Here is a 27,587-nt window from a genome sequence, read left to right as displayed (position 1 = left end):
GAGCAGAGCTGAAGGCTCTTCCTCCAAGGAGAGTGAAGCTGGCCAGGAGCACCTCTCACCACATGGCAGCACTCACACCCTGCCACTAGGAACACATGATCTCCCCCTGCTCCCACCACCACCTTGATGCTTCTGGGCTCAAACAACAGGAACCTGAGTCTGGAGGGTGCAGATGAGTACTGGCACTTTTAATCTTCATTCTGAGAGGTGGCATTTTTAGCTGCAGAAGCAGTGCAGGGAGATGGAAGCAGCTTTGTGGGTACGTATGAAGCGCAAAAAAAAAAAAAAAAAAGTCACATAATCTCTTGGACTTGTTTGCAGCCTTTCTGCGCCAGCACCAGGGAGGGTTTATGCCCACCAGAGGCAATTCTGGGTTAGTCCCCACAGGTTGGAGGCTCATCTGTAACTTGCTTAAAAAAAAATAGTGGAGGGGCAGCCAAATGTATGAAGGCACAGAAATCATGACATCCGGGTGGGATAACCAGCGGACAGGTCCTCTTGTATTTTACAGTCTGTGCTATGTAACAGCAGCTCAGAGCTTCAGGTCCAGCCCACTTCATATCACTGCTCTGGCCCCACTTCAGCTCAGGAAGATGCAGTAAAATTGATTACAGATGTCAGATTTGGTCACAGAGCAGGTGTAGCCCTTCAGGCAATCCATCCATCCCTTCCAGAAACAAAGTCCAAGCCAAAGCAAAGCAAAGCAAAGCAAAGCAAAGCAAAGCAAAGCAAAGCAAAGCAAAGCAAAGCAAAGCAAAGCAAAGCAAAGCAGCTCCTTCCCCTCTGCCTCTCTGTGGCTGGGGTTGCTTCAGGCTTCATCCTTCTCCACCTGTTGCTGCTACTCACTCAGTTTAGGCTTTCCCAGCGTGCAGGAGCCTTTCCCTGCTCCTGGCTGACACAGATTCCCGCTATACTCCTTCAGCCACTGGGGGCCCAGCCCTTCAGCCGCTGCCACCACCTTGCACACACATGCCCTGCTCAGCAAGAGGAGAATTTTTACAGTTCATTAAGATTTTGAAGAAGAGCTGCTGTTCAAGAAAAACCTTGATTTCTTGGTGCTGTTGGGAGCAGGGGTGCTCCTACTCACGTGGGGTGGTGTGGAGCACTCAGTTGTCCTTCCTCAAGCTGAATGGTGTCAGAAGTGCAGCTGCACACGTGGGGATAGAAACAAGGCAGAAACAAGGGTTAAGTAGTACCTATCTACACTGACAGACATTAGTTTACTTGCCTCTTCCTCCTCAGAAGTGTCTGGGTGCTCCGTCCACACCGAAGGTAGACATTGCATCCAACACTTGACATTTCAATTGATGGAGAACATGAATAGCATCAGATTGCTCAGGACACTATCTTTTGCTATTTTGATTTCAAAAATGAAAGCTACCAAACCAGTAACATAAAGATCCTCTTATTACAGATAACAGGAATTGCTGCATTATTGCTCTGTCCTGCCACTTGTAGTAGTCAATGGCTTATTGCCTCTGAAGAACATCTCTATCATGTAACTGTGCCTGTGCTTGCATGGCTTATGAGAGCTGTTACTGCCCTAAGCTCCCTCTTTGAGTTGGCTGTGAACATGAAAACTGACCTGATCAGGAAATGATGCTTGGTGAAAATGCTCTATAGTTTCCAAATTTTCCTGTTTAAAAGGAGCAGCAAAATTCTCTTAGCTGAAAATTGGCCAATACTTCCCTATTCTTAGCAGAATACCTGCATTTCACTGTGAGATGCCCATTTTCTCCAGGGGAGATAAAATACTATGCTTCTTACACTGGCCTTTGAACTGATACTTGATTTGAACTAAAATCTGTCCTGAAGAGCCTTAAATTTTAACTTGGAGGAATCAACATCAGATAGCTGAGACACATGTAAAGAACTTCAACACTCCCAGTATTTATTATTAACTTTGAAGCATCTTGATGTGCTATGTCCACATGTTGTTAATATTACCGCACGTGCCTTTGGGTCTGTGTTTGTACTAAGCATAGGTGTGTTTCATTGTAAATGTGTATTCCCTTGTCCCTGGTTTTGTTCCCCTTGCTGTGTCCCAGGAGTGTGCCAAACACCTTAATCTGCTTAGCAGAGTCCTTTTCATCTAGAGGACACCCTCTGCTACCTCTGAGCAAGGGAAGAGGTACAATGCCCAGCTGCGGAATGGCACCAGGAAACACAGAGCTACCACAGCTGCTGGAGCCACGAGACCCAGTCTCTGATTCAGTGATTCGTGGCTGTGAATTTCACAGATTCACTAAATGCAGCTGGATGCTGATACGTAACAGTAAATTGCTCCAGCCGGCAGGCCCAGGCGTTCTGCCTTTCACCAGAGGCAGCTAATGGGTGAAGAGTGTTCAGGAGTACACCTTCCCACTCCCGTAAACTGTGAAAGATGAGGCACTGGCACCAGCGCTGTTAAACCGTGTGTCGTATCTAACGCTCTGCCTACGTGACGAAGCACAGGGCGCTCCAAAGATGCTCCGTCAGTGCTGCGGACCACGAAACCCCGTTTGAGGTGACAACGAGCAGAAACTACCGGGAGCGAAGCCTGAACTTCCCCTTCCCCTACCCTTGGCAGTGTTGGAACGCCTCCCGGGACAGGGGGTGCCCCTGCGGGCCGGGCTGCTCGGGCGGCACAGCGGGAGCGGCGGCGCGGCCGTACCGCGGCTGCCATGCGTGCTTGGCGCGCTGGGGCTGCCCGCGCTCCCGCCGCTCGCGGCTCCCGGCGCCTCCGCTCCCCGGCGGCCGGGCGGGCGGCCGGGCAGGTGCGCGCTGCGGCTGCCGCTGCCTGCCCCGCTCGCAGGTAGGGCCGGCCGGCTGCGGGGTGCGCAGGAGTCCCTGTGCGCCTGTGTGGCGTGTGAACGTGTGTGAGTGAGTGTGTGCGTGTGCGCTCCGCCCGGCCCCGGCAGGCTGCCGAGCCGCAGCGGTGGAGGCGGCGGCAGCAGCCGCGGAGGTACCGCCGGCTCTGGCGGCGGGGCCCCCGCAGGTAGCGGCGGCGGGTGTCACGGCCGGGGGAGCTGCGGGGCCGGGAGGGCGGCGGAGCTGGCGGGAGCCCGTCCTGGGGCTGGCGGGAACCCGTCCTGGGGCGGGCGGGGGGCGGCGCGGGGGCGACCCGCGGAGCTGGCGCGGAGCCCCGGGCAGCGGCGAGGCGGAGCGGCTCTCTCGTTGCAGGTGGCGGCAAACCGGATGCCTTTGGCGGGCAGAAGATGTGTCATGGGAAGCAGGCGAGCGGCAGCGGTGCTCTCCTGGAGGCGCGGCGGCGGGCGCTGGCCGCGGCGCTGTGGCTGCAGCTGGCGCTGAGCCTCGGGCCGGGGCTGGCGGCGGGCGGTGAGTGAGTGAGGTGCCTTGGCCCCGTCCTCGGTCCCCTTCTCCGCCCGGCCCCGGCCCGCGCCTCCCCATCTCCAGCCGCCCCCGCAGCCCCGACCCGGGGGGAGCAGGGAAAGTTGCCCCCCTGCTCTCCCCACCCCCTCCCATGCCCGCCGCGGTGGCGCGCAGCTTTTGGCACCCTGCGTGGGGACCCCCGGCAGGAGGGATCCTCACCCCGGCTAGGGAGCACTGGCTCTCTGTAAGTACAGCTTCATTTTGAAACAGCGTAATTTTTTTTTAAATTTAAAGCGAAAAAAAAAAAAAAAAGATAAGCCTTTCCCCGCCGCGATCCGTTCAGACATTTCTTGGATGACTCGTAGTGCGAAATCCCCGTGCAGCTGGGGAAAGCAGGAATTTGGAGAGGAAGCTGGCGATTCGGGTTTGCAAACGCAAGGTCCTTCAGCACTCTCCTAGCGGAGGACCGATCCAGCCTTATTTGGCCTTTTTAATTTTAATTACCTTTTAAATACTATCATTTTAATTATTGAGCCTGTGAGGTACTTTTAATTACAAAATTGTTTTAAATTGATTTCATAATTAGACTTGGATTACTGGAAAAATCTTAAAGTAAGCTGCTTTGCTGCAAAATGAACTTGGCTGCCATATGAGAGCAGCTTCACATTTGTCCTCCAGCATGGTTTTATATATTTGTGTTGGGGGAATTAGCCATTTTATGATTGAATCACATCACTAATGGCAGGCAAAGCCCGATAGAAAAATTGCTTAGGCTTCTTTTCTCATGCCAAAGACTTATGCCAGAATTTTCTAACTTGAGTGCCTAAGCCACAACAGCTCTAGTCCAGATGTGTTTTTTGTCACTGAATATGGACTTACAGGAATATGGCTGAAGAGAGCTTCAAAAGGTCATCTTGTCCATCCTCCTCCTGATTCAGTCCTATTTTTCTCTCTGGAGACTGCCATTTTCCAATAGATAATGCCGTTTTCCAATAGAAATCCCGTGACTGCAGATACTATTCTAGCTAAAAAAGCTTTTAAACCATCACAGTCACTACATACCCCTCTTCAGAAATCAATGGCTTTTTATTTTTAAAGTTTATTTTATTGCAACTGTGCAACCTTGATTTCCTGGGCAGCTCATGTTTCAGTGTGGTGATGCTATTTAGCCTGTCCTGTGCCTTTCTTGGGATTGGAGTTGTGCATGCTCCTATCCTTCTCTAACCTCCTTCTTATGGCTCCATTCATAAAAATGAATCTCCTCCCTGAGGTTCTGCATATCCCCCAGTTTGATTGTCAGCACTTATTTAGCCAATTAGTGCAAGAGGTTCTTCAAAATATGGTTTATATCTCCCTTAAATTGAAAAGTTATCGCAGCCTGCAATAAATCGTGTGCTGCTGATCGTTACTAACACCGTTGCCTTTCACCTCAGTGGTGTAACTAATTCTGTATCAAATTTCATTCGCAAATCACTTAGAATTTTTCAATAATTTGGGGGTATTTCTGGACCAGAGTCTAGGAAAAGGCAATGCACTGAATGATTGTGCATGGGCATAATCACTAGTGAAAAACATTCATTGCTGTTCTGATTATTGCTATTATTTTCCAGTGTGGTTGTGCTCAGAAGGTAGGCACCAGAAATCCCAGCAAAGGTACAGTCCTTTCATGTGGTAGAATATACAGTTGTTGGGTTCCTTTCACTCTGAGTCATTCGAGTGGTAAAAATAATGAGTGTTGTAATTAGAGGCAGAGGACTGTTAATTAGCATCCCTCCTATTTTTGGCTCTGTTGTATCTGTGAGCAGGCTCACTGTACTTATGTGGCTTCCTGTGTTTGCTCTGAGGGCTCACCTTTTGGCTCCCCAGCCTGTGACCCAGAGTTTGGGAACTCTGTAAGCAGCTGTTGACCAAAGTTGTGATTCTCTGGGACCTTTGAAAATGTTGTTTCTGTAGGACTCTCATTTTATGGATTTGTGTATTTAGACACAAGGCATGTGGCATTACTGACTAGTTTGGAAAATGTAGCTCCAGTCTCCTTCTATCTTCTCATTATCTGTTAAAAAAGGATAATCATACTTCTCTCAGAGATTAGAAAAGAGCTTTGGTGACATTTAATGAAAATACTATGGAGTTGGAAAGAATTTATTTCAAAAGCTTTAGAAAAACAGCACTGACAATATGCTGAAATAAAAACTACCTTACATATTAAAACATTAAAATGAATAATTTGTTTGGTTTTTTTTTAAGCAATCTACAGCTTATATTTTGAATCCCATTTACAGCTTCTTCCTTTCTTTGGCTGATACCAGGATTTGTCTCCTGTAATAATCCTGTCATGACTTGTGTGACTCCATCTATTTTATATCTGACTAAGCTCTATTGAATGTCATGTTCTACCATTTCACCCCAAATCAATACTACTTATAACTCTTTTTTTCTTGTCAATAATCCTACAGAGAATAACTTTGTTTATTACTTTTTGACTTTTGAAAAGTGAATCTAGTGAAAAAATTTGCTGTGGAAGTGAACTTAAATGAACAAACCTTTCAGCTATCAATATCCCTCATTCCTCCCGATGTATTAAAAACTCTGTTGCTACTGAGGATAAAGTGTATCTCTGATACTTAGCCAGTGGCTTTCATCTAATCATTTTTGTTTACAGAATCACTTAGGTTGGAAAAGACCTTTAAGATCATCGAGTCCAAGTGTTAACCCAGCACTGCTGAGGCCACCATTAAACTGTGGCTCTAAGTGGCACATCTACACATCTCTTAAATGCCTCAGGGGTGGCTGACTCAACCACTTCCCTGGGCAGCCTTTTCCAATGCCTGACTTCCCTTGTGGTGAAGAAATTGTTTCTAATATCCAGTTTAAACCTCCTCTGGTGCAACTTGAGGCCATTTCCTTCTGTCCTGTTGCTTGTTACCTGGGAGAGGAGGCCATCCCCCACCTGGCTACGCCCTCCTTTCAGGTGGTTGTAGAGAGTGATAAGGTCCCCCCTCAGCCTTGTTTTCTCCAGGCTGAACCTCCCCAGCTCCCTCAGCTTCTCCTCATCAGGAGGGACAAAAAAGGAGACAAAACAGGAGCAGGCTGAGAAGTCTGGTATGAGGAGAAATGCAATGTATAGTGGATGGAGTAGATGACAACTTACCCTGGAGTTTTAAGGTATTGTACAGAGTTCACTGTGAAACTAGTATGAAGAATGTAGCTGTAATGATGAATTTTTAAATCTATTTCAAATTCCTGCAACTATATTAAAATAGTGGAGGATGATGAAATCTCAAAGGAGAGGGAGAAAAAAAAAGTTCAATAAGCTTCTGGTTTTGAGATTTGCTATGTGGTCTTGTACCCTGATGTGACTTGGGCACGTGTCTGCTTTGTTGTCATGCGTCAGTTGGGTGGACTCTGTTCTTCTGCAGGGCCCAGTGGGGAGTCACAGGGCTGTAGCACACATCACCATAGGCTTGGAGAGGGCCATGACCTTGTTTTGCCTCCTGGCCTCGAGCAGTGTCAGCATTCTGGCTGTATTTCATGGTCTGTTTCATCTCTTTGACGTTCTGCTGCAGAAGTGCACACTCCAGTTCCTCCAAATGCCTGGATGGCTCCAGTTTCTCTGAACTTTTCCTAAGTTTTTGTTGTACTTTCTGGATTGCTAGTCATTCAGACCATGAGCTTGCTCTCATGGAACCACTTCCCTGTGGAATGTGCTTCACTGGCATTAAACAGAGCTGAGGAATATCCTGTGCCTTGGATCTCTCCTCCTGCTCAGACATCCTGGGTTCCTTTGTTGACATTATAGGATGATGCTGGGTTATATTCAGCTTCTGGTTCCCTGTAGCTCCCAGGGCAAAAAATGCTCTTTTTTTGGTGTTGTAATCTCTTGTATTGCACTTACAGTAATCAATTTGTGTGTTTCCCTCGTTGCATGTTCTGCAGGCAACATCCCTGCCTATCAGTAGTGCTTTTAAGCTGGGAAGTAAATTATGCGCACTTGCAAAGAAATCTGGCATGTTATGAAGCCTTCAGGTATACTGAATATAAGTGATTCCATGAAGAATAGTGGTGAGCTTCTTTCTCTAGACTAAGGCTGAATTGTTACTGCTTTGTGATTATATTACATTTGATTGAGATTTTGGTTATGCCATGGTTATGGTAACTAACCATTGACTTTGGATGTAGTGGCCATCAAAACCACATCCCTCAGATTTCTGAGGGTGGTGGACTTGTTTCCCTGGGGTAATACAAGTTTTTGATATGTGATGATGATGATGATGCAGATCTTTGATAGGGCTGACTTGTTGGTAACCTGCAGTTGTTTCTGGCAAGAAAAGCCAGCCAGACATTTGCCGTAAGTGCCTTATATGTGATTTTGGGATTATAAAGAAGGTTTTCTGAAAACTCTGAATGTTTTCTGATACCCTCTCTCCAAGTCTGCAGCTAATGTATTTTACGGTCTCCCTTTCAGTGTGTCTGCTTTTCTTGTCAAGCAAAATAGACATTTCAGCCTCGAGTTCCTTGTACATTTGATGAAATCATCAGTTATTTTGCAGGATTTTTCTTAACCTCCAGCTTATTAGAGAAGTTCAGTGTTTTGAAAGGAAAAGATTTTTCCCACAGTGACAGGATCTCAGTCCCATATGTACGTCATGTAACCTATGTTGCCAGCAGTTAATCACTGTTTCAGTGCTGCTCTGATGGCAAGTGGCAAGGCTGGTGACATCAGCGGATGGCAGTTCATCATTTGTCTTAGTGGCACATCCGTCTGCCTACAGCCTTGAGAGAGGTGGGCATATTTGATAGATTAATCTTAAATCAGTTTCTTAGCACTGTGCAAGAAGGAGCTTTATCACTGATGTGCTGTGTCATTAGGAGACTGAGGTTAACTTTTGCTTCGCTGCTTTGCTCCCTTACTTCCAGGATTGCAATAGAGTATCTTTGATCTCTGTATTAGGGATGATTACAACTTTAAGAGAATTAATTAATTATGCTTTGCTTGATTTTCTCATCTGTAAAGTAGATAAGCGATGTATTTTGTGGGTGTGTTATGAGGGAGTTTGAGAACCTCCCAAAGAAAATGTTGCCAGAATGAGAAATAGAAATTTTAGCAAAGCATAAACTGAGCTTTATCAAAGTAGAAGGTTCTTTACTATTCATTATTTTTGTTGTTACTATTTGTGGAGTTAATAATAATTTGTACCAGAATTAGGAAAATGCTATCTTTTTTAACTTTTACAGATTCTTATAGATTTTTTTCTACAGGATTGATCATGTACTCAACTTTTTTTTTTTTTTTTTTAATATTGTTGAACTCTGATTGCAGTTTATTTACTTTTATTAAAAAATACACAGTATTAGAAGCAGGAAACCTTGCACTTGTGCTGTGCATTTTCATGAGGTTTTAGGCAGGAAAAGGAAAACAAAATATGGCCAGAATTCATATTTGCTGTGTGCCGGTGCAAATGTGAATGAAGGCTGGGCTACACTCACTGGTGAGCATTGCTTAGTCAAAAAATTAGCTCGAAGGATAAAGTGGTGTAGTGTGTACAATTTGATTCACTAAGTGGAAAAATTTGCTTTGCTAACATCTTAAGGGATTGAAGATACAAGGATCCTACCAAATTCAGCCATTTAACTGTGAAACTGGCATCTCCTCACTTGGTTTTACGTCTCCTCAGCCACTTCCTTCGAGGTGGCACAAGCAGAGCATTATGAAACCAATTATGGGCTGTACATTTATTAATTCTCACAGTGGTTTATAACAGCAGTTTTTGGTGTCCACACTCACCTTCTATCTGACTGCCCCATCATTTTTGTTGGCACAAAGCTTGGCCTCTTGCTTTTCAGAGGGCACTCCCAATGGCTTTTCCTGAACAGCTGGACTGCTGATGGGATTTATCTAAGTCAGGATGTTTCTTTCTCTTCATACTGTAAACAGTGGAAGTGGTTGGTGGTGCCATCTGTGCTCACTGAGATCCTGTGGGGCAAATGTGTTTCCACATTTGTGACCTTTGATTCTTTTGCATTGAGTAGTGTCCATCCTGGGTTGCTCTTCTGCTTGTTGTTAAGGGATTGTACCAAGCATTTTTTACCTAGGGAGAGTCTAGAATTTATCAGGAACATTTCTGTATTAATTGATTTTGTCACTGATGACCAACTTCAGAAAGGAGTATAGGGCTTTTCTGCCAGCACCCCTGCTTACTTTTGATAAACCTATCTCATTAAACCCATAATTTGACAAATATTCTTGCTTGTGGTAGCTTAATACTAACAACAGTAATAAAAATGTGACTTTTTTTTCATATGGCTCTTCTCATCCATGGAGTTTAAAGTACTTTATAAAGGAACATAAGTTTTATTATGCTCCTTTGTAGATGAAGAAATGACTGTAGAAAGATTAAATGCCTTGAAGACACATTTCACGCAAGAAACAGATGTTGCCATATACAGGGAAGAAATTTTTTGGATCTTCATCCATCACTTTCTTCTGTAAATAGAATTTAGGGGAATTCCTAATCCACATTTTTATAATATGGTCTCTATAATAGGAATTTTTGGCTGTGACTGTCTTCTAATTGAGATGAGCAACTTATTTCCTATTCACTTAAATTGCTACTTAAGCAAGTCACAGAGAGCTTTTCCAGTGTGGTTTATTTGTGTGACTCCTCTATGTCTGAGATAGCACATTGCATTTTTCCAGACACCAAAAACATCTTCAGAATAACAACAAAAAAGTGTCATGAGTTAGGGTAGAGCCCTGAAAAATGGTACTATGCAGGTTTCTCATGGTGTATTCTCATTCTTCCATATTAAGAAGAAGGGTATTTCTACCTTGCTCAGTCATGTGGTTCCTGATCACAGTTTACACAAAAGAGCAACATTAGAGAAGTACTGCATGTGTTTTAAATTAATTCTAGCATACTTGAACAGTTAGAGAGGAGAAGATCATTGCATGACAGGCAGCTCTATGCAGGCTGTGGCTTGAGTGCCATACTGCCTGTCCCTCTTTAGAAATCAGTGGATGTGTAATGTGTTCCCGTAAAAATATGGGTTCAGCTTACAAATGTTTGCGTATGGAAACATAAGATGTAATGCAGAGAACACAGAAGGATGAAACAGGTTTGGTCCCTTGATCCTTTCTGCACATGGTGAAGCACAGCTAATGGTGCAGCAGAGTTTCTGTGTCAAGCCAAATTCTTTAACTGGAAAAATTTACAAACTGAAAAGAGGAAACAGCTTACAATAGCCTGAGGCAGAAAATAGGTTATGTTACTAGGGGTTAGATTATGTAGAAGTTAGGTTATCAAGGGTATCATGAGATAATATCCTAAAAATACACTCTCTTGTACACTGCTAAAGAAAAAATGAGATATGGCATGCACATGAATCAGAGGAATCATTATATCACTGGGCTCCCATTCCGGAGACCGAGAGAACATGCTAAAAAGAAGAGGTTGTCTTTGAAAATGCAAAGCCTTCAGATCTTTTTTGATACTGCAGAAGGGCAGCAGGACTCATAGCTGTTTATCTGTCAGGAGGCTGGAGAACACCGTACAGATTCAAGAGAAAAGCTGTCGTACATGCTGGGAGGGAGGAGAAGATGCTCAGGAAAAGAAGCCTGTAAACATGGGATCCATTCTCACTTCTGTCATTAGTACCAGCGAGTGTGTACAGTAAAAAACTATGGAACAGAAATTACATTTCCATCTTTCAAGACATGGGACAACACACTTGAGAGCAGAGTCACAGAAATAGGACTGGAAAAGAGCTGAGAAGTGCCTGTAGTTTTGCCTTCTGCCCAGAACATAGGAGTCACACATTTACCTCAGGCATGTTACCATTTGAGACTTTAGGCTGGAAACTCTACCATCTCTCTAAATGCTTCATTCTCAAACCTTCTAAGTCTTTTTGTCAAGTCTAACTCAAATTGTCATTGCTGTAACATAGGACTCTGAGGATTTCCATCTCTGGTGTGGGATTCCCAAGTGTTACTTCCTCCACTGTGCTGCTTGTCAGTAGAAATCCATCAGTGCTGTGTCTTGGGCCGTCCTGACTGCTGCTGTCACTTTCCTGGGTCAGGCTGGAAGAATGAAGATTGCCCCAGCAAAGAGTCTTTCAAAAGTTATGGATTATTTAACATCCTGGGACCTAAAGTTTAGCTGGACCTGCCCCAATGTTCATGTGTTGTGCCAGCACAGAAGGAGGTGTTGTGATTCTTGGTGGTGGAACTTCCGTTTTTCTGGTTTAGTGAAGCTAAGTTGGTGCCTAACACAAGATCAGATATTTTACCAGCAGCTATCAAAAAGGTCAGCTTTACCTTGCTTGTTCTGAAGGGCTTGCAAGGATTTTCCAAAGTCACAATTGGAAAGCATCAGGAATAAATCTCAGAGCCCTCCCATAAAATATGCTTATTTACACAGTCTGTTCTCCTTGGGGATATTAGACCTACTCTTTGTACTTGATCATGATGTAAACAGTATGGTGATTGCCACAGTAAATTGCACCCAAATGAATTTGTATTTTACTTCTGCACACTGAGTGAAGTTGTATATACTGAACAGCCCAGTGGTAATAGATTAGATCTACACAAAAGCCAGTCAATAGCTTAAGACTTCCATGTGTGTTTGGAAATAAACAATTTTAACTGGAATTTTGATAAGCAGCTGCTTGACAGCTGTCACCCCTAGTGCCTGCATTCCCATTCCCAGTGAAATGGTTGATAATTGTGGCTATCCAGAAAGATTGTGTCATTCAGAAATGGCAGGGGGAGAGGTGGGCGATATTGGAGAATACATGGGGAGGAGTTGCTTGGTTAGGCTAAACTGGAAGTCAGATTTAGAGCAGCCCTAAGATGTGAATTAGCAAGAGGTGATCTGCAATGGTGTGGGGATGGAAGTCAACCGCACTACCTGCTTGGGTAAATCTTTTAGCTATAAGAACTTCATGGCATAGAGTGGAGGTATTTTTTATGTATTTCTAATACTCTGTGGAAGCCTACCATGCTATTGCTGTGTTTGTGTAAGAATGATTTGTATTCTGAAAGCAATGGGTACTTATAAGAGAGAGGCATTTTTCTGTATCTCTCCACTTAGTTGACATTTTTAGGGATATTTTGTACACATCATCTTACTCAGAGAGAACACAAATGATCCACTTAGAACTGAAAATAAATAATAAATAATTTGGTCTCCTGTAAATTGGACTTATAAAATAGCTTGATTGCAATTACCGGCTTTGCAGTAATCTTGAAGGAATTAAGATAAAATGGTGTTATCATGAGCAATAGTAAAAATGAAAATACACAGACATTTGTGTTGATCTTGTAAAAGTGCAGAACATTCATCTCTGCTCTGAAGGGGGACCATGACTCCCCCCAAAAGTACAGTCACAACCATTTTGGGGGAGCACCAAGTGGCTGCAGCCACAATCCTGGGTCCGGCTCTATCCCTCCTTGGGTTTAGAGTTAATCATCCTGGGCAGTTCTTTCCATTGCTGACTCATAACATCACACGCTCTTTCCTCTGCACTCCTTGTTCTCTTCTCCAAGGCCTCGGGTTCTTCTGTGGGGCCAGGGAAGAAGTATGGAGGATAGTCTCTTTTCTTCAGAATAATTCCAGGTTAATACCATCTAGAGTTACATGGGTGAGCTGGAAGGTGTGACATGGCTGTGACAGCGCAGTACCCACATTTTAAAACTCCCCCTCACTCTGCCCTGTGGGATTCATGTCCCAACAAGAGAGGCTGTTGTTTCAGCCAGCCTTTCTCTTTTGACATTCAGAAATGTTTGCCCAGATAGAAGAATCCAGCTTTCAAGTCTAGCAGAGTCCTTCCCTGCTGGTAGCCTGTTCATCATCTGTCACTGCTGCCCTGATCCATTGCATCTGTCTTAGAGACCAGCACAAGGAAAGTACAGTCTAGGACTGATTTTGTCAAGACTAGGCTGGTCTGTAGAGGCTAGGATATTTTAGTTGAAGGGGGAAATCCCACTTAAAAAATATATGGATGATTGCACAATGTGTATAGATGAAGCCCAACTCCATTATGCCTGTGATCTCTTGGAAATTAGGTCATGGTGGGACATGCCTCTGCACAGTGGCTGTAAGAGATGCCAGTGGAAGAAATTGGAGGAAGGGGCATCTGGTTATAAAGGAGGGGTACATATCTGTCTTTGCATGCAGCCATGCACTAACACACTTAGCATGCCCCTTATTAATCTTATGGATAGGTGGATGGGTAGGGAAGAAGATTAATAGTGAGGTGTATGCATATATGCTGAATAAGAGTAAGAAACTAAGGGAAAAAAACCCACAACCCAGGAATGAAGCAGCAAAAAATACACTACGCTCATTGACAGTCTTTCCAAGGTTCTTATTCTGGTTCTTAGCATTTACAAGGTTGCTTTTTACACTGAAAAATGGATGAGCGCTGCCTCTACTGCCTCTGTTTAGGCACAAGAGTGACACTGGATTCATGTGAAGAATGGAGAGCGGGAAAGTGTTTGGTATATTTAGATTCTATTTCATTTTTATTTCATATTCAGTAAAGTTACAGAGACATACTTAATTCCTCATTTTAAAGATAAATCCATCAGATAAATTGTGTTCACTGCAGGGAGAGGAATTTTGTCAAAACCAAGATGAAAGATGCCTTTCTGCAGTAGCCTTGATGTACTAGGAGGTGTGTTTCCTGGATGCTACTAATAAGTGTATTTTTTAACCCTGGGTTCTGCACGTGGAAGAGTTTTCTTGGTTCTTCCAAAAGGCTGCTGAGAAACCCTGTGCTTAGAGCAGATAGATCTGTGCTGCTCAGGAAGTCTGTATGTCAGCCAGGCCAAGGTTACAGAAGTGAAAAAAAGAGTATTTTGAACTTTATTTTAGCATGCTAGCGTTTATTAGAATATTAATAAATGTTAGAGGGCACTCATTTAAAGTAACTCAGAATTATGTCTACTGGAGGTTTTGCTGCAGTGCATTAGTATCACAGGTAAATGATTCATGACTTTTGCCTGTTTGAAGCTGTGATTTAAGAATGCAGACTTTCAGGGAAAACAATTCTAAATCTGATCTGATTTTTTAATATATTTTATAAATCTGATCTGATAATTATTTTTTCCCAAAGGAACAATGTAGCAGCTCCCAGCTGCAGCTCTGTAGTCATCTTAGCATTTGCTGTTTATGATCCCTTTTTGCCATACTTAATCTCAGTTTAATTCTTTGGTTGTTTTATCTGAGAGGGAAATGTCCTTTGGTAGTGCATATATACGTAAAGTGTTAGGAAAAATATCTTCTGTATGCTGAGGTTTTCTGTCGTTGCCGTCAATTGATTCTGTTACCATAAAATCTCCTCTGAAGTACAAACCCCAGGCAGTGCAGGAAGCTGCAGCAGGGTTTCAGGAGCCAGTGGGACTGGCAGCTTACTGAGAATGTTAGCAGGAGGCTGCTGTTTGTTAGCTTGGAAGTCCATTTGCTAGTTTCTCCCTGATCTGAACGTGTTTGGAAATCGGATGATGTAGGGATTTTCCTGTTCATCAGCTTTCCATTTCTCCTGTGAATTTCCTATCTTGCTTCAAGGCAGTCATTCAGGCTATGGGAACTCTGGTCACCAGCACCACAGCCAAATTTCCTACAAGAGCAAATCTGGATCCTCTGTATTACCTCCTATACTTGACCTCATGAATGGAGGAGGTAGGGGTGAGAGGAGTTTGTTTGAGATTAAGAGATTTGACCTCATGAAACAGTTCTAAAACGATGCCCCCCCTCAATGTACATGCAGGGATGAGGAAAATCTTTTTTTCTACAACACAAGATGATGCTGGCCCTTGGTTGGATGTATAGCCTCTCCTTTCAGCGTCTGAAAACCACTCATTCGTTCTCCCTTACACCCTTGCCAGTCTGTACTTATCTCTTCCTCTGGCTTATTTTTAAAAGTACTTACCTGAAAATAAAATGAACAGGTGGACTAGTGCCTTTTCGGGGAGATTCTCCGGGAAGCTACAAGGCAATTAAAAAATGTTTAATATGTCTCTTTTTGTAATTTGACTCCCATTTAGCCTTCTCCAGATCATCTGGTCTCTCTGCTGTCTAGATCAACTAGCTTTTAAAAAATTGGCTTCATGCACACTTTTAAACCGTTTGCCTTGATCAGAAATATAAAAAAAAGAGTCAAAAAAACAAGACAGGGATGTGCTAGATGGGGAAAAATGTCAAGGGATATATTATTCAGAGCTTTATGTAAAACTTCCTTTTTTTTCCTAATTGTAATGGTAATTTCACTCTTGCCTCTCTTATTGAACTTGACTGTATTAATTTGGTTTTTTATGGATTATCTTAGTGAGTCTTGAAAGCAAGGGCTGGTCAGTGTCCTGTCCTGAGTGTTCCTTAGTATCAATTCATATGATCTGTGGTAGGAAGGGAATGATCCTGTACATCCAAGCCTAATGACCTGAATTTGTAAAGCTAAATAGCAAAACTGCTACTGGCATGACTCACTACTATTTTTAGTTCTGAAGAGGAGACAGTGGAGCAAAGGTTCACCTTTCCATACCAACTGTGCCTTTTGTTGAACAATCTGATCTTGCTGAGAGGTTTAATGTTCATCTTTCTTTTTTTAACCAGGTTCTGCAAGATGCCATGCATCTATTTGGCTTCTATTCATAACAGGCTCATTCTTTGAGAGAATGGTTCTCTGCTCTTCTGGTACTCTACAGGCCCTTACAAAGGACAGAGACTTTGCAACTTGGATTGTTGCTGGAAACAGCCAAAGTAGTAAATGTGACTGATTTAACTGAAACAGCAACACAGAAGTCTGTGGATTTGGTTTGTGCTATTTAAAGTATAAATATTTTCTCCATTTTCCTTCAGAGTGCTAATTATTTAATGTTTAAAGAATGATTTTCAGAGGTTAGACATTTGGTAGTACGGAATAATAAAGGAAAAAACACATTTTTTTGTGGAATAACTGATCTAGATTCAGTTTGGAAAAGTGATTTCTGAACGCTTTTGCTCCTAATCTCACGGAGTGCTGCAAAGCCTACCAGGCTGCATGGGCTCTGCTCCTGCCAGGTTTACTGGGGAATACCTGGTCATTACAATCCTCTGTTGCGTCCAAACAGTTCCAGTTTCTAACATTGAATTTCTAAGTTAAAGTGAATGGTGATACTGTCAGATTTGAATGAAAAACATGTTTACATCTTAAAAAAGCAGTGACATGACTTTGGCGTTTAAGAACTCCTTTAGAATTAGTTTAAGCACTGAAATAAGCCTAAAGTCCCTAAACTTTCAATGATGCAAAGGGCCTGAGCTGATGTGAAGGTACAGGGCAGGCCAGAGAGGTGCTACTGCCTTTGGGACACTTGCTAAGACTGTGACCAAAGCCAAAACCTGCATTCAGATTACTGAATAGTGGGATTTAGGTCCTAGTCTGTGGCTCATAATGGTGATGCAGCATACTTCATAAGGAGATTACTGGTTTTATGCTGAGTTTAAGAAAAAAATAATTTTTAAATCACTTTAGGAGACTGCACATGCAGCAACATTTTAATGGAAAAAACCCTACCTTACCAGGATTTAAATCTAATTTTAATTATCTCTTAAGAGGGTCATATGATGGTGAATGTCAGCTGAATGATGCTTGTATGTTCTCTGTAGTGAAGTCTTGGTCTGCTGCATATGGAAGACTCCCCTGAGCCAAAAAGGGGAATAAGGAGCACAGGAGAAGAATGTGCTTTGCATTATCAGGGGATTGCAAATTCAGATAAAGACATGCATTTTGTCAAAGAAGTCGGGTATGTAAGTTTAAAGCTTGCTCTAGGCAGTTTAACTTAGCTAGCGCTTCCAACAGCTGATACCTAAAGTGACACTGACCTTGGCAGACTTACAGGGAAAGACTTGCACCAGGATAAATTATTTCTTGATCAGTTGCTCAAGTATATGAGATGCAGTCCAGCATTCCTTCAGTATTTGATTTTGGGTGTTTGTTTTATCCCAGAACAAACATACTGATTGCAGACAGTGGAAGTAGGACAGTCTCTCTGTATATTTGAGCTCTTCTCTATCCAGGGGCACAGTGATGCCACTGAGTTTGTGCTGCTCTTTCCGCTTGCCTTCTTGACTCATCGATTTTTAAAGCTGAAATGCATGGAGTAGGAAGTAGTGGTTTTCCTCAGTAACTGTGCAGTCAGGATTTTTTGGCCAGATTGTCTTTTTTCTGGCCTTGTTGCCTTCATGTCCAGGAGAAATTTCATGACCTTGGTGTGTGGACACACAATTCCAATAGCACAGCTAGTTTTCAAGTGTTGTAAGTGGCTGCTTTGAGTCTGTCAGTGTTTAGAGACACAACGGAGGCAACTTAGCCACAACGTCACTATTTTTAATCCACGCTCTGTGTACTGAATCACAGTACCTCCTGCTAAATCTGTCAGGGTCTGTGGGTGGTAAATGCTGCTAGGGGAGGAGCATTTGAGCTCCTCTTCTTTGAGGAGCTCCCCAAACTCAGGAAATAAAATGCCATGGTGAGAACAGAACTCAGCTGTACCCTCCCCATGCTCGTCGTAGTGATTTCTGTATAACAGAATTGGGCTGTTCTGAAGTCATAGCCCTTTCCTGGATTTGTGGCCCAGTGGACAGAGTTTGTTGGTTTCTTGGACTAACTGAATGCTGTCAATGCCAAAAGTCCCACAGATATTATAATTTTCAGCTTAATATATTAAAACACCTGTTATAAAAAAGCCACCAACATAATAAAAACCCTGGCCCAAAAATGTTATGTGGTCCCTCTGGGAAAGTGACAGCTGAAGAGTCCCTTCTAGATCTTCTGTTGAGTGACTTGCTGGGTTCAGAGATGCTTGTGCACATGCTACTTTGCCCATCTGTTCTCCCTGCTTCCTCAGATCTCCTGACCAGACAGAGAAGCACAACTCAGAAGACTTCTTTTCTCTCTTCCCTTCAGAGAGAGGAAATTATGTCAATTGCAATACACTATTTGAATGCAAAAAACCCTGAGCTGGCAGGTAAAAAAAGCCCAGATAGTATCCCTGTGGTGTGTGAGTTGTCCAAAGAATCTCAGTCCCCTTGGTTTAGCAGTGGTGACTGAATTACAGACCTGACATTTTTGGACAGCCGTGGCTTTTGTTTGCTTGCTCCTCTGGTAGACATTTAAAGGATATAATGCTGTGGTGAGAAAGGGCTTAATTTATACTATTTGCTTTACCAGCACGGCCTTTAAGTCAATATATGTTGTAAGACTCAAGCTCTTTGTGAGCTAAATCTCTGCTGACAACACATGATTGATTCAGTTTTGCAGATGGGACTCAACCTGTCTCATGATTACCTGTTGTGTCTCAACCTGTCTTGTGATTACTTGCACAGAGACCTAGCCACTGACAACCCAAAAATGTTAATGTAGGTGAATGCTCACACATATGCTTTACACATATGTGAACACCCACTCCTTTATGCATTGCTGGAGGAAAAAATATACTTGTACACAAGAATCCTGTTCTTTATACATGAGGAATGCAGGATGCAAAGTTATGCAGTCAGAAATAGGAGCAGGGGGTTGAAATGTCAGCTTGTAAAAAAAAAATGGGAAATTAATATTGAATGGTTGTATATTCAAGAAGACTGAGAATGACAGGGATTTGTACTTGATTCATCTTTCTTCAGTAGGTCAGCACTTGTTGGCTCCAAATATGAAGCTCCTTTCACCTGGAGGCCTTCTCTTACCATACTCTTGTGGGATAACTGTCTGTCCCACAGCCCTAGGCCACTTGACACTAATTCCCAGTAACTACTTTCAGTGTTTAAGAAAAAGCTGGTACTGGGTCAGCAAAGAGAGGGAATTGTTCTGCCATCCCTGGAAGTTTTACATTTAGCACAAGTTGTCACACAAGGCTGTGGCCTCCCCTGTGTGTTTTCTGAGTGTTGCCTGGTTCAGTGAAGACCACAGGAGTTCTGCATCAGAAGTAAAATGTCACAATTAAGTAGAGAAATTCAGTTTCCAAATTTTCATGGAACAGTTTCTTATTGTAGAATATTTTGAGTTGGAAGGGGCTCACAAGGATCATGGAAGTCCAGCTCCTGGGTCTGCACAGATTGTCTCATGGATAATCCATTTAGGATCATACTTTTAGAGATACACTAAGCATTTGAAAATATAAAATTTAGCTCACTTTTCATTTTTCTTTAACTTAGTGCCAATTTAGAAATTATTATTCCTGTTCAATAGACTTCAGTTGTAGGAGGCTAATGCCTACATGAGAAATTTTCTGCCCTCCTTAATCCTGTCAGTGACTTATGAAACTGAGCAGGGGAGACCCTGGGTCTCTCTGAAGGCTAGATTATGACTCCAGTTAATTTGCACAATTGATGGCTTGAATTTCTTTTACGTTCCAAAGTTTGTTCTCTAAGCATTTATTTTCCCATTTAATGAAAAATCTTTGCCTGGGGCTGAGCCCTGACACATGAGGTGGCATTTCAAGATCAAATGTTATTAATGTAAAAAAAAAAAAAAAGCACCAGAGACCCCTGATTTAATTTAAGGACTTATTTTCAGATGTGATTTTTCCCAAATTTCTAGTAAAAGTCCATGGAAGTTGTGACTTTGTACCGTTTTTTGAAAGCAGATCCTGACCTAAGACACCTCAATCATACAGCACTGTTAGCGAGGAAGACCGCTGTACTGAAATCTCTTTAAAATGTGACCATCTGCCCAGTCTTGTGCAAAGGCAGCAAATACTAATTACAGAATGTTCTGACATCTCTGGACTTTTGACACATCTGAATCTGACCCAATATGTTCACAAAATTGAAGTTGATGTATATTGAAAACTGCACAGCTCAGTAACATTGTTTTCTGAGCTGCTTTACCTTTGTAATAAGTGTATTAGACAAAAGGAGTATATTTTTAAAAAGCGTTCAGTACAAATTTGCATGAAAATGGTACTGTTGCTACAGGATTTATTATGAACTGTTACATAAATAATCTGCTTTTAAACAGCCTCTAAATACCTATTTATGCAATGTAGGAGTTGAAAACTTAGTATGTATTTTAAGACTGACAGTAGCTTACTGTGTTCAGCATCTTTGGCTTGCACAGCAGAACATTCTTCACTTAACAACATATTTGAAAAACCAAAGCAAATACCAAGAGACACACTATGCAGACACACACAGGATTTAAATATAAAGTTCAAGTCGCATTATGAGTCAGCTGCCAGCAGCAAAATATTAAATCTGGCTTTTTTTAGTAGTTGTGCTCCTGTGCTTAAATGTTATAAAGGTTATTTGTTAATAGATAATGCTGTACATGCTATGAGTTGAACGACCTAAGCCGAAAAGGTTTCTAAATGGATAAATGTTAAGAACTGGAACTACGCAGTCTGATCCCCTTAGCCAAGTCCATGAGAGGACTCCTTCAGCCGCTCTGTTCAGTTCTGCTTTACTCTGTCTGCAAAACTGCTCACAGACCTAGGGCCTGCTTAACAAGGGCAGCATCTGCATCGTCTTGCCCTGTTAACAGCAGTGGCTCTTGGTGTTGTCTCCCTGCTTTTGAATCCAGCTTCTGACTCTGCATTGAGAACCTCTCTTTGGCCTCTGAGTGAGGTCATGTGTCCCTTGCTACCAAAATTGATTGTGTTCTGTGAGTGGTTTTACCTCTTGTTAGACCATTAATGAATCTTGCTCTAAACACCAAGCTTAACAGCAAAATTGCAGGTTTTTCGTAGGCAGTGAAATAATCTTGACATTACTCCAGGCTTGTGTTTGTGGGATTTTTATGCAATGTGCTGCTGGAATGGAGTGGAATATTGTATTCTGCCTACTCATTGTTCTGTTCTTCATGTAAATATATACTCAAGTGTTTGCTGGAGGCAGTGATTTTTTTAAATCGAGCAGGTTATATTTATTTAAGCGTGAATCTCCTATATACTCCACCCTCGCAGGTGACAGTTCCTAAGATTGATTATTCCGGATGAACACCTCTCCTTATTCATGAATATGTCTTCTGCATGTGCGGGAGAACACTCATACTATTCTGAAGTTGTCACCACTTCTGCTCAGAGATGCTGCCCCTGCTTTGGCCTCACCATGTGGATTCTCCAGGGCCTGCTTGTGCCTCCAGGTACTCTTGGAACCAGCTGCCATACTGTTGGATTTGTCTTGGTCTTAAGTTTGTATGGCCAGGACAAACAGCTGCTGTGTGAAAGGAAGGCAATGCCTGTCCCTATTCTGTGCCAAATGGGCTGATCCACTGTGATCCCACTGTGTATGGGACTTGTCATGCAGGAGCTGCTGAGATGTCCCTGTGCACCTTGGTGCACTGGGACACAGTGGTGAGAATCCAACCCATATCCTGCCCCACAGGGTGAGTTTTTTTCAGGGGTGCAAAGCTGTGGCTTCATATTTGAAATCTGGAGGAATAAGTAGCTGAAGTAATTGTTAGTAAATTGTGTTTCTATTCAATTTTGAAATGAATAGATCATTTTTTTTCAGGGATGTGTTAGTGGTGCCAAGTGAGAAGACTCCTTGGGCAAAAGATCTGACTACTTAGAAATTAAAATGGTGCAGAATAGATAAAATATCTAGAAGATGATAGTTTTATCCTTTGGGTATATGTCTGTGTAGGCTGAAGAAATTAGTGGAGCTGGTTTCCCACCTCAGTTTTCTTAATGCCCTGTATGTGTTTTACACAACATTTTGGTTTTATAAGCAATCATGCACACATGCTTTCTGATTTTTCTCTTTCAGACTCTGGAAAGTTCTGACTTGTATAATGGGTCTAGAGTTATAAAGATTTAAATTGTGAAATATATTAAATAAATAATATATTTATTTAGAATCATCCTCAAAACTGAAGACTCAAGATACTTGTTTTGAATGCTTCTTGAAGACTTTCTAAATCCCTGTCTTCTCAATCTCCTGAAAGGACGGTGTGCTCACTTGTAGCTTACAGTCTGTCCTTGTACTAGGTACAATCCTTTGAGATGCAGAGGTCATAGGTAATCAGTCCTGCATTCATTTTTCAACAGAAGAATTAATCAGACTGATATTCGGTAGAATTTTGCATTGAGAGAGAACTGCAGAAATATTGTGAATCATGCACTTAAGCTTTCACATTTTTAACCTGATAACCCTTGTGCGTCTGTCTAATGTGTTCAGATGTCTAAGACTAAAGCTTTCTGTGAAAAAAAAAGGTCAGAAAAGGAAACACTGAGCATATATACTTCCCCTCTCCTCTGCAGTGCATTAAGCAAGAATGCAACGTGGAAAATTTTCTATTGATGCTTTTTCCATTTATTCACATTGAAAAAATTCCTATAGAATTGTGAGTTATTGTGACCTGAGCCTTTTGTTTCATTCTTGTAAGAGTAAGTTTTGAGATCACAATCATATTCCATAGGTGAGACCTCAGCAGAAGAGGTGGAATTCTGCCACGCTTTTTCACTGCATCTGTTGTATTGCAGGTCTTGTCTTTGGAATCTTGAGCCTGGTTGCACCACGAGAGGGTGCAACCTTCTCACTGCGTGATTTGGAAGACCAATTTGATTTTGGCTCCTGGCATACTGGGTCATTAGGAATGTGTTCTCCCTTCCCTTAGTTAAGAACTCTGCAGCTTCCATCTGCCGCCATGTACAGTGGGATACGATAGTTGATCCAGAAGATCCAGAGGAAGATGTAGTGTGCTTTGACCATGTCTTGAAGTCATGGAAGAAGGCTTTAAGTGTGGAAAGAGGTTTTATAGTTACAGAAGCCATGTGGATATTGAATTAAGAATCCAGAAGATGCTTCAGACTGCACCAGGCTACTGACCACTCGCCTTTGATTGGAAGCAATCTTCATGATGTAACAAATTCTGTAGAATATTTTCTTTTTCAAGGATTCTCTTCTCCCTTGGAAATACCTGGGAGTTGAGATAGCTCAGTGAAAGTTTCATCTCTGTGTTTGAAATGACAGATGTAGAAGGTTGAAGATGAGTTGTGTTTCATAGGAGGCATAAGACTGGTGTTCACGCATGTTTATTTTCTTTTGTTTGTGCAGGAGAGTGGAATCTTATCAAACTATGCCAGAGAGCTGTTTTTGAAGCAGAAGACTATGACTGTCTGTTCTGGTCCTGTGTGAATGTCTGAGAGGAATGTTTTAAGTCAGAGTAGCTGCAAGCTGAGCACTCCAATTTAAGTCTCATGTTTGATTCATCAACACTTCACAGTTGGCTGTAACAAATTCCACTGCCTGGTCTAGTCTAAAGGATCTCTTTTTTTTCTTTGCCATTTGTGTATCAACATCCAAGTCTGGTGTTATGCAGACATTTTAAAGGGGAGTTCATTTTCAGACACTTACAAATCTTATTAGTCAGTCTGGGCTGAGCAGATAGAAAGCAGCTTGGGAGAGAGGGAGCTTGGGGTCCTGGTGGACAAGAAGGAGACCGTGAGCCAGCAGTGTGCCCTTGCAGCAAAGGCAGCTAACAGCATCCTGGGCTGCACTGGGAAGAGAAAGCAATGGAGCTTTTTTCCTGTGAGGAGAGGCCAGGAGAGCTGAGACTGTCCAGCCTGGAGGAGAGAAAGCTCAGGGAAGCTCTTACTGATGTGTAAAGATAACCTAAATTATTATTAATTAATTAAGGACAAAGAAGACAGAGCCAGGCTTTCAGTGGTGCCCAGTGGCAGCACAGGAGGTAAAAGGCACAAACTGAAATACAGGAGGTTTCCTCTGAACATCTGGAAACGGTTTTTCATTGTGAGGGTGACCAAGCACTGGTTTCCCAGAGAGGTGGTGGAGTCTCCAGCTGAGGAGATTTTCAAAGCCTAACTGGGCACAGTCCTGGGGAGCCCGCTCTAGCTGCTTCTGATTGAGCTGGGGCTGTGGACTGGATGATCAGAAGGCCCCTTCCAGCCTCAGCAGTTCTACTGTTCTGGGATATACCACATATTGACACGTCAGAGAAAGCCTCCCTGTCAGACTTGTCCATCAGTCCTGTCAGGGAAACGGGAAGTGTGGGAGACACACTCCGTTATACAGACATTGTAAAGTTATCGTATGACTCAATGTAATGTGCAGATTGTGTCCAAAGTACATGGACTTATGTGGCAAGGCTGTGGTGTACTCACAACATAAAGAAGCAGATGAAGATCTCAGACTTGCTATTTGGAATTTTAAGGGCACCCAGCAAGGCACATAAGGACATTTTTGCTCATATTCCAGAACCTGGCCAATTCCAGCCTGGAAACGTGGCCTAAGAAATACTTAATTTTGGCCACATGTAACTACCCTTTTCCACCTTTCATATCTCTTCTAGCTTTAGTCCAGATAAATGGACCACATGCTCAGGGTAGAACAATTTAGCAACCTCTTCAATACAGAGTTAAAGATCAATAGTGCAATGTAAGTAAAGGAAATGACAGAAAATTGAAACTATAAAGACATTAGGCACGGCAATGCTATTGTGGTTTGGTGTAACTGTTACCATGCTTGTTATTGCTCTTATGAGTGACATAGTTGTTTTTAGCATAGCCTAGCTACCATCCTCAACAGAAATTAGGAATTTCATTGCACTGGTGTCTTGATGAACACACAACATAACCGTATGCTGCCTTGGCTGAAGTAGGACCAAACTGCCAAAGCACAGCTTCAGTGTCTTTGTTGCTGCTTCTGTGGTAGGAACAGATGGCATAGCAGGAGTGTTCCCAGCTTGGGTAAAACAAGATGCAGAAGTTCAAATGAACTGGCTCTCATTGGAATATGCTGGCTATTACAGTTAGGTGTTGTCTAGAAATCAGGCCTAGATGTAATTCTCCATTGCACAGATTATATCAAGCATCTCTCAAATATGGCAAGCACATACCACACAGAAATAAAGATTTTTCAGAAGTTGCAAAGTGACTGGTTTCACAGCTGTATGTGCATTTTGAGGCATTTCTTCCCATATCTGATTCTGAAAATTTTTGTTGTGTAGCAATGAAATAACTGATCTGTTGGCAGCATCTCATAGTTGGTTACATAAAGGCCACAATGGCCTTGAATCTGGACAGAGGGACGAAGAATATTTTAGGCTCATGATTCAGTGACCTTAGTTCAACAGTGACAAGAGATTCCTGCCATCTAAGTAGATAATTAAATGAACTCACACATGTAAAATGGATTTTCCGGTTGCTCAGATGTCTGTGTCTATCAGGGTCTCCTCATGACCTTTCATGATTTCACCAGAGCTGCCAGTTTTGGATGAGATTGTGGAAGTTGAACTGTGCTTGGTTGCAGAATTTATTTCCTTGGGATCAGAGTGTGCTGCTGGGGCAATGAGAGAAATTTGCAATCACCCTCTACTAAAGGTTCTGTTATTCGACTTCATAGCATCTTACATCCATGCCAAAAGGAAAATAATTTTTACACTTTTTAGATTATATTCAGTGATGTTTGCTCACTGTTTTTTCGCCTTGTGTGTATGCTATTAGCAGTAGGCTAATTTATGGTGGCATGTGATTGCTTGTTGTATTCATTCCTAAAACTGGGGAGGGAAAATGCTAGGAACAGATCTACAAAGTGATTTTACCTCACTTTCTCCTTGATTGCTTTAGCATTGGATTGATCTACATTCTCTTTTTTGTTCTGGCGTGCATTTCTTGGCCTCTTAATTTTCAGCATAAAATGTAAATAGTTACTCACTGATCCACGTGTATATGAAAAGGTGAAAGAGGTCAGTGAAGAGTGTAAGGATGAGAGGGAGAGGAAAAGTGCTTTTGAAAATATGTTTCTAGTTCAATTAGATTTAGTTCTGGTTCAAACTATAAAATCTTTGCAAACTTGTAACTCCTGTAACAAGGTTAGGTTATATTCCCAATCAATTCAATCTTCTGGCCAGCACGCCATTAAGCAGGCATTTTCTAGTTCATGATTGCAGGAGAGACAATATAGCAGACTTTGTGAGGAAGGCCTTGTGTGACTGCAAGATCATCTGTTTTTTATAATTATCTTAATCGATCTAGTAAAATATATTTCTTTTCCTGACAAATGTTGCCTTGATGTATCCTGGAGGCAATCACAGGTACAACAGTATTACTGCTGCTCTGAAAGTCACAGCTCGATATGTCAGTGGGAATCAAAGTAAAAGGTGCAATAGAAATGTTATGAATTATTATTAAAATACATGAGAAAGCTCTGCAGGGAAGAACTGGAACATCTTGGGCAATGGTCTGCAGTCAGCCAGCTGGGAAGGCTGAAGACAGAATGTTAATAGAAATGTTGTTTTTAAAAATCACCATGACATCAACATTTATATCAAGTGCTTTGTGCTGGAGCTGCTTATATAACTGAGATTATATTAGGTATGATGAACAGATGTGTAATCGAGAGGGGAAGGTGGAGTTGGCAGCGAGGCTTGTAGCTAAAGCTGCTTCAGTTGGAATCTTTGTTTTCAGTGCCTTGTAACTTTGTTACAAGCATTTAAATGAAATATTCCATTCTTGTTGTATCTCTGGCTTAATAGCTTCGGATTCTGGAAAATATTAGGACAAGACTTTTTAAAGACCTAATTGTGCCCAATGTGTTCCTCCTTGGGTTGCCTGTGCAGAGTTATTTTGGATATGAGAATGAAAGCTTCAACTGACAAGTGCTACTGGTGTGGGTCCCAGTAGCATATTTGTGTCAGTTATGGGAAAGAAAAGCATAGAACTGAGTCCCCTAGCATGCACGAGAAGCATCTTGAGGGGGTATAGTAAGGACCATACCTCAGAGCAATCAGTCTGGTATTTCCCTGGCAGTATTTTCCTCCATTAGTAGGAAGAGAAAGGGAAGGGTCACAGTTCCAGATCAAGTAAACTAAAATGTGAGTTTTTGTAATTGTGAAGTAAAGCCCCTCTGGCAAAATTTCTTGGTTAGAAGAATGATAGTTAAGAAATACCAACATAAAAAGTCTTTATGTGGTATCTTCTAAAAAATTGCATAAGCAATTAACAAGTAGTTCAGGGACTAGAACAAGTGATTAATATTTTACTAAATGTACTGTTGAAGATACTGGTTACAAACATACTGTATCCTTTTTTTATCCTTTAAGCAAAATATGCTTTAAGGCAGATTCCCTCTGAAGACCCATGGCAGGAATAGGATATAAAGCCCAGATGCTACTCTGTAGAAGTGTACTTTTAATATTAGCTAATTTTATGACATTTTGAAGGTCAGCTGTCTAGGGAACATGATAGGGTTATGCAAGATGTTGAGAGGTCTGAGAAAGCTCTGCTGTCTTTTCTGGAGGGCTCTGGTTTCATCCCTCTTCTTGCCAAGACAGCCATGACA

The 27,587-nt window shown here is 42.3% G+C and overlaps 1 protein-coding gene across 1 annotated transcript in view; it reads left to right on the top strand.

The window, feature by feature from the left end:
- Positions 1 to 3,197: 3,197 nt before the first annotated feature.
- SUSD4 (sushi domain containing 4) overlaps positions 3,198 to 27,587 on the top strand; it is a gene marked incomplete at both ends in the record, with an annotated part of 78,684 nt that continues 54,294 nt past the window's right edge. Inside the window, one exon of the mRNA XM_084202195.1 lies at positions 3,198 to 3,318. Within this exon, the coding sequence (XP_084058321.1) occupies positions 3,198 to 3,318 (121 nt within the window). The remainder of the gene's footprint in view (positions 3,319 to 27,587) is intronic.

The sequence above is a fragment of the Fringilla coelebs genome, assembly GCF_963513975.1.
Source record: "Fringilla coelebs genome assembly, chromosome: 3".
In the NCBI taxonomy this organism is placed as follows: Eukaryota; Metazoa; Chordata; class Aves; order Passeriformes; family Fringillidae; genus Fringilla; species Fringilla coelebs.
This window is presented reverse-complemented; position numbering and strand designations above follow the sequence as displayed.